The sequence below is a fragment of the Pantherophis guttatus genome, chromosome 6, assembly GCF_059756535.1.
Source record: "Pantherophis guttatus breed Tessera chromosome 6, ASM5975653v1, whole genome shotgun sequence".
Lineage (NCBI taxonomy): Eukaryota > Metazoa > Chordata > Lepidosauria > Squamata > Colubridae > Pantherophis > Pantherophis guttatus.
The window spans coordinates 40991237-40999206 of record NC_142068.1 but is presented as its reverse complement, the minus strand read 5'-3'; the positions used below and the strand labels follow the sequence as shown (position 1 = coordinate 40999206).

The 7970-nt window shown below is 36.3% G+C and overlaps 1 protein-coding gene across 1 annotated transcript; it reads left to right on the top strand.

Annotated features, from left to right (window-relative positions):
- The first annotated feature begins 471 nt into the window (after window positions 1-471).
- Window positions 472-7714, top strand: CRYGS (crystallin gamma S). The gene is made up of 3 exons (XM_034439606.3): window positions 472-616; window positions 4050-4292; window positions 7267-7714. Exons 1-3 carry the CDS (start codon window positions 596-598, stop codon window positions 7537-7539), a joined length of 537 nt encoding a protein of 178 aa, XP_034295497.1. The 5' UTR covers window positions 472-595; the 3' UTR covers window positions 7540-7714.
- Window positions 7715-7970: the final 256 nt, after the last annotated feature.

Here is a 7970-nt window from a genome sequence, read left to right as displayed (position 1 = left end):
TCAGAGCCATTTGTAGCCTTTTCCTTGGGAGTTTGCAAACAAATACATTAGAATGCAACAGCTAGGAAGATACAGTACTTTACTCAATGGCAAGCATATTACTTCAGTTAAAACGATTGCTCCATAGAATAATAGCTCACCAGGCTACTTTCCTCATTTATGCCTGATTCCCATGTTTTCTGGCATTATGCTCCACTGAGGCTTCCTTTAGTTGAATCCATCATATGTAATCAAAATAGGGGAACTGTTGCCATCACTCAATAGGAGCTGCAAGCACTTTTTATTTTGAGTATTTTTGACAGGAGTTTGGAGTTCTGACTCAGCAATGCATTCACAAGCCTAATACATTAGAATGAGGAAAAATAAAGGGAGAAATGAAGCAGCGAGGCTTGCTTTTATTTTATAATCCTCTTTGTTTTTCTAGAACTTCTGAATAGCCCCAGAATCACTGAGTCAATTTTGGAATCCCATTTTCATGACAAAGCAAACATTTATCCTAAAAAATGAGCCCATTATAAAATGAGGCTTCCTGGTTTGAGCTCTTGCAGTTACTTCTAGTCTCTTTTCTTTAGGAATATTGCACCCAACATTGATCATGTTTAAAACTGGAAACAGGGTAAGTTATGGTTTCAGTCTAAGGACATCTTTCTTTGTCCTTTTGTTAGTAAGAAGATGACATCTCAAGATTCAACCTGCTGGTGAGAACTGAGATAAAAAGCAGAGTAGATGAGGGAGATGTTTCCCATCTGTTAGAAAGCAAACTGTTAGGGAATAAATGAATGCCTGAAACTTAGTGGATTTTTCTAGCTTTCATCGAAATAGATACTATTTTGTCAAATTAAGGTCTGTCAGTATTTGAAGATGGCATCATTGAGAGTATTGGGATACACCTTACTTTTTTGATGTTTGTTTGCTTCATTCTGTGGAAGATAAGATATAGAAGTTCTGAGACTTACTGGGGTGATCTTGAAATGAAGATTTAGTCTTGCACTAAGACCAGTATGTTCCATGCAGAGAACAAGTATTTCCAGCTGTTGAAATTACAGGGGTAAATCTAGCTAGACGATCACTTTAATCTGCAGTGCCACCCAGGTACAGATATCATTTCCTTCATGTTAGTCAACAGGCCCAATTGTTTACTAACTGAGTAAGTTCAAGATTAGAATCTCAGCAGAGCAGTTCATCACTATCCACAGCTTACTGTGAGAGTAGGGTAAATGAACAAAAAGAAAAAGGAAGATTTCCTTGGTGCTTTGGATTTTGGGGTTGATTTACAAAAACTACCTTTGAACAGTTCCTTGAGAATGGCTTACCTTAAACTTATAAAAAGAATATACTCTGAGCAATTAACTGAAGGTGTTTGTTTGAAATTGTATCTCTCAATTTGAACTAGAGAAGTACCTAGTTGGATGCTCTCCCATGTTTGTTTTAAATAAGTTTCCCCAGAGAAGTTCACGTTTAACTATCATTCTGATACATAAATTGAAAGCATTTCAAAATATGTGCAGAGAAACTATCATTCACAGGAAGGAGCTTTCAAACACAAAATTCCCAGATCTTCTAACAGATCTGTATTGGACAAAGCTCAGGGGGACTTTGCTCAACATTGTTTTGTCTTCTACATCTGAACAGTTTCTCCGTTTCTACATTAGGCATCTACATTTGATGTGCTATAGCTGCAGTGATATTTTAGTACCTATTTGTGTGTGAAATGCTAGTAGTTTCCCATATCCCATATTCACTGCTATTGTATTTTCTCCAACCTGTGAACTAATTAGTACAAAACTCCAGAGTTCCTTTTCCCCTTGCACCACTTTTTTAGTGAAAATTCCCATTCGGATGTATTTGTACCAATAAATATTTTAGTCCGAGGTTGGATTTGTGCACTTTTTATTGGGAAAACAGTTCTCTGTGTGTCTCTGTGCAAACTTCTGAAGGGCTAACCCACTCCTCTCCCCAGATGGTTTGCTTCAAGTTTAAAAAGGACAAAACACCGTAACATTCTTAAAGGTTTAGATGGAACGTTAATCAAAGTAAAGACTTCCATCTTCTGAAATGTAAAGTAGTGATATATTCTAGTTACTGTAAACTTTTGATTTTAAATAAATAGTTCCTGGACAAAATCAGGAGATAAATTCAAGCAGGAATACTGTTGAGAGAAAATGTTTGTTCCTGTAACTGGTGTAAATTCTAGCTTTTATAGTGAAAAGTGAATATATGAGCAATCAGACCCCTTGGCCATACCATCTTATGTGCAGCTTTTATTTAAGCTATTTCTATACTTTTTCAAAATCTTGATTCACTGCTTCAAAGAAGACATCTAGTTAGGGATTTGGAGAGGTCTTCCACATGTTCATACTTCTGGATATATTGTATGAATAGGGATTGTGTGCCTTGATTTTAATATAAGTCTGGAAAGGGCAGATGCTCAGGGTAACATGAAATTCCTCATTTAAATCCCAGATACTAAAAAAACCCATTCATATCTTCATATCTCTTCTGTAAAGTTGGATGAAGAAAAGAACATAAATTGGATAAAAAAGATAAAATATATCTATCCTCAGATTGTGGGATCCTTGGTACTCTCAGAAAGCACCAAGGACCACACAGTTCAACCCTGAGCAAAAATATTCTTTTCTGTCATGTCCTCAGTTTGGTGCTAAAGGTATGAAAAGGAAGAAAATATTGTAGATGTGACAGATATTAATTTAGAGCCATAAAGTCTTGAGAGCTTCAGAAATTATCTTCCATTTATAAGCTTTCCTGTATAGTAAAAATAGTAACAATACCCACAACAGCAATAATATATCACCTCTATGTCTTGTATTCTTCTGGAAGATTGAATGTTATACATGGATATTTTCTTCATTTTATCCCCTTAACAACAAACACCCACCTCATTGAAACTTAAACTATGTCTCTTTGGTTCCAATCCTCAACTTGAGTCACTATATTATACTACAGTACTTTATTTTTTCTTACCCAAATCAAAGACAACCAATGGAGAGCTATTAAAAACATCACCTGGAACAACCTTGCAACCAGAGGTGAAATACTACTGGTTCGAACCAGTTTAGGTGAACCGGTAGTAAAAAAATGCTACCAGTTCAGACGAACTGGCATTTCCGACGATCAGCTGTACCACATGATTTATATGAATCTAAATCGCGTGGCACAGCTGTCCCCCACTCGCTATTCTACTTACCTTAGAAAAGGCTTCTTAAGGCTTCTTTTTCAGTGCTGCTCAGTAGCGCCTGTGCGCAAAGTGCGTGTTTGGCGCACACCACTCATGCATGCATGCGGTGAACCGGTAGCAGACCTGGGAGGATTTCACCACTGCTTGCAACCCAATTTTACCCTCTGTCCCCATGACGTTGGCCTTATTTTGTCTCCAAGCTGTAACTGAAGTATTGCATATTACTGTTCTTTATACTGTAAAATGCCAGGCAGTTGCAAAACACGCAGAGTGACAAAGTGTCAGAACAAGGCATTTTTATACTACCAAAGCTGAGATCTATGTATTCTATGGAAAGACTCTAAGCAAGGAAAGAGAGAATCATGTCTTTTATTGGTAGTGCTAATAGCTGTTCATCCAGAAGTCCTATCAATCATTTCACCAAAATTGGATGCTGCTGCAATGAGTTGATGCCATAATGAATCTTTCGATTATTTGGGGGTAACCAGCATGTCCCATGTCAGTTGTATCTTTTCATAAATCTTCTGTTAACTTGGGCAATATCTTGGCACTTAAAAATCAGTGGTTAGGTTTTTTTTTTCTATTTTAAACACCAAAGTAAACTTAACATATATTTCCCTATACTGTTGGTTTAATGCATGGGATCAAAAGATATAATTGGATATCATCAGCAACTTTGGCATTTAGTTACCCAAAGCACCAACCAGTAAAAGGGATATGGTACAAGCTCGGGTGCAGCTCCCATTAATATTTAGAGGCAAGAATTTCTCTGGATAGTGCTCATCTGCTACAGAGTTCAGACAGAGCCTAGTTTTACAGACACTTATTTCTCTCTCCTTTGCTTGTGTTTCAGATCACTTTCTATGAAGGCAAGAATTTCCAAGGATGCCGCTATGAGTCTGATAGGGATTGTTTGGATTTCCACACTGACTTGAGCCGTTGCAATTCCATCCGTGTAGAAAATGGTGTCTGGGTTGTTTATGAGCAGCCAAATTTTGCGGGAAACATGTATGTTTTAACCCATGGAGAATATCCTGAATATCATTGCTGGATGGGCCTGAATGATAGAGTCAGCTCCTGCAAATCTATTCAGTTGGTGAGTAGAATAATTTTCTTTTCTAGAAACACTTCAGAGAAACACTCTTTCCTTTTACAAAATATGGCTCTTCTTACTATGTTAGTTCACTTCCAGTAAGTTTCCTGTGAAAGAATGTAGACCTAGTCTTGGAAAGAGTAAATGGGAGGTGGGCAATGAACTTACAAGTCAGGAGAAAAGATTACTCAAACCTGAGAAAGAAGAAAGCCTTAAAATAATCCAATATAAAACAGGTAACACACACACACACACACACACACACACACACACACACACACACACACATTTTGGCACAGAAAAGTTGCAATATACACACAATTCATAACATATCATTGAAACACAATAATTTATGTTTAACATTAGCTGCTTTTTTCTCCAGAATGTCCTTCAATTGCCTGACAGGTCAATATTTCCAAGTAAAGGACATCCTTTAGAAATTATGCAAAACATCTTGCTTAGATAAAGAAAGAACTTATATTTGTAATAAATTTGGCTCAGAGAATTATTTTTTTTTATCTTTTATTATTTTTGCAAATACCTCATGGCAGTGAACATATCTAATATTCCTTCCTCCTATTTTCCTTACAACAACCCTGTGAGGTGGGTTGGACTGAGAGAAAGTAACCGACCCAAAGTCACCCAGCCTGGGGCCACTAGACCATGGGTGTCAAATTCACACCGTCACGTTGTCACATGACATATCACGACTTTTTTCCCCTTTCTAAAACGGGGATGGGCATGGCCAGTGTGTGACACATCCAACCCGCGGGCTGCGATTTTGACACACCCCTGCACTGGACAAATCTGGCTTAATATTACATTTTACTACAGCTAATAGAAAAGAAAGTTGTATTTGAGCAATGAATGAAACAAAAAGAAAAAAAAAGAAAAAGTCAAAAAAAATATTAAAATATTCAATCAGAAAATTAAAAATGGTAAGAGACTTTTGAAAAGTAAAAAAAAAAAAAATGAAGAAAATACTAAAAGGGAAGCAAAAGAACTAAATTTTACCATATTTCCAGAAGAAACATGAAAATAAAGTATAGGAATTCTCCCAAAACCAAGGAGTTCCATCTCCCTCTTGATTTAGTAAACTAATGGCAAGAAAGGGATTTCCACTAAATCAATAGTTTGTCAAATGATGATTGGGATTTTTGAAGCCCAAAACACTGGGCTGTACTTTACATTAGAAAGCCTACTCTAATGATATAGCCATCTGAAGAGATTCTGGATTTTGGTTCGACGGGCGATTAGTTTGAAGAAAGTGTCCAATTTTAACTGGGTCTAGGATACATGCTGTTTCTGTATGTTTCTCTCCCTAAAATTACAAAGTGTATAGTTTGCAGTTTTTCTATAGTGTGGAAAAAACAATTTACTCACATTGATTGTCATCAGTCTGTGCAATCCATTGGTGTTTGGATAAAGTGATGCTGAACTCTCTTTTCTGATTTTTCACCCTGCTACTGTTGATGTTCATCTCTAAAGGTCTGAATGTTCTTGGGAGACAAATGCCAGGAGAAATCAGTCTTACTGGCATTGTACATTTGGGACATCAATTGGTTTATAAAACCTTTTATTTAATGGCTCTGTTTCTTCTGTTGGTGCACTTAAAGCTTTATTTGTTAACAACTCCATGCCATTTACAAAACTGCGATGCCATTCATCAATGGCTTTGAAAGTTATTCTCATGTGATCTGCTATTATGCTAACTGCTGACCTCAGTCTCACTGCATATATTAAAACCTCATGAATGTTGCTTCACGGAGTGCTATTTTCTGTGCCATTTCATAAGCCTTCCTATTCCAGTTTCAGCTTTTTTACTAATAGTATTTACATTTTATAAGCTTACATTTTAGTATATGAACATCTGACAGTTTATTTTTTGCACCATACTAATCATATGCAGTTGACACTCCTGATTTTAATTTTACAGTCAATTTTTAGTTTACAAATATTTGCTCTTTTTCTTTGCTGCTCCCTCTCCTCCAGCCATATCTGATCAAATTTTACCTACAAATACAAATTTAAACACCAATATTTGTGGCCATTCACCTGGAATTCAATCTGAAGCAGTTGAGAAGAATGTACAGTTTTAAAGGGAAATATGGAACATTGTCCAGACTGTTTCAAGTTCATTGGACTTTGTTGTTGGGCAAAGTCCAATATAACTTAAAAACTATATCCATTACATCTGAAGTCTGTTAAATTGAGGATCAGATTACTGAGGATCTAGTGTGTGAGTGTGTGTGTGCGTGCGTGTACCTATACTTCACCATTCACTTATTATTTATTTCTTTTTAGACAGTATAGATCTACTTAGATAAATACATTTTTCTGTGGCCCCTTAATAATAGCAATAACAGTAATAACAACAACAATAATAATGTCACATGACAATAGTTTGTATATACTGTCAGAGGACAAAGGTTGTAAATCAGTATATATTAATTTTACCACACCAAAAGTTTGTGTAAATTTAGAGCTTTTTATCGGTCAAAATATTACCAAATTCGAGATTCTGGTAAGTTAATACAGAGATTCTGGTAATAATACAGAAACATTATAAGATAGCCCTGAGTATCTTATACATCTTAGAGCAGTTATCCCCAATAAGATACTCTCTAATTTTGTTATAGTGAAAATGATCCTATAGGTTCCACTGTGACAGAAAAAAATGGAGGCCACCTGCAATTAATTACAATGTAGTTTTATAACACTTGCCATTGGTGATAAACTTTTCTTGATCATCACATCACATTATAATATATAGCAGAAATGTTGCTGAAATTACAACATTTATAAAATATAATGAATACATGTATTCATCCAGTGGTGTAATGTATATATCTCCAATTGCAAGGTATTATTTGTGATAATGAATAGTCTCCATTTTACACCACATTTTAAGAGAAGGCAGAAAGGTTTGTGTTCAACTCTTTAGCAAACTTTATAGTCTCTCTCTTCTTTATTACAGACTGGTGGAGACAAATATCAGATCCAGCTCTTTGAGAAGGGTGACTTTAGTGGTCAAATGCATGAATCTGCAGAGGATTGCCCTTCTGTGATGGAGAAGTTTCACCTGCCAGAAATTCATTCTTGCAAAGTTCTGGATGGGGCATGGGTTTTCTATGAACATCCCAACTTTCGTGGCAAGCAGTATTTCCTGGAGAGAGGAGAATACAGTAAACCCATGGAGTGGGGAGCTGCAACCCCACTGGTCCAGTCCTTCCGCCATATTGCAGAATAATAAATTGCATGGAGTCTGAAGCTGATATGATAGAGACTTGATGCCATACTTGTGGGCTTCATGCTGCCTGTCATTATTCGTGGTATATGTGTCCCTTTGAGTGATCCTTTAAAGGAGATGACTAATCTCTGCACTGCTATTTTGGAAAGATAATTAAATTTATTTAGCATCAAAATCAGAGTGAGACTGATCCTTTTAACCCTGTCTCATATCTCCTTAGTTATGGTTTAGAGCATTGTTCCTCAACTTTGGCAACTTTAAGCTGTATGGACTACAACTCCCAGAATTTCTCAGCCAGAGCTGGCTGGGGAATTCTGGGAGTTGAAGTCCATACAGCTTAAAGTTGTCAAGGTTGAGAAACACTGGTTTAGAGAAAAGATAATAATATGGTTAAAAATGAGAAGTGTGTATGTATTTGAAAATTTTGTTAA

Bases quoted from the DNA above. Each gene is read 5' to 3' on its own strand.
- CRYGS (XM_034439606.3), top strand. From the start codon at position 596: ATGTTTAAAACTGGAAACAGG. The intron at 617-4,049 runs GTAAGTTATGGT...CTTGTGTTTCAG, and splicing joins TGTTTAAAACTGGAAACAGG to ATCACTTTCTATGAAGGCAA. The intron at 4,293-7,266 runs GTGAGTAGAATA...TCTTTATTACAG, and splicing joins CCTGCAAATCTATTCAGTTG to ACTGGTGGAGACAAATATCA.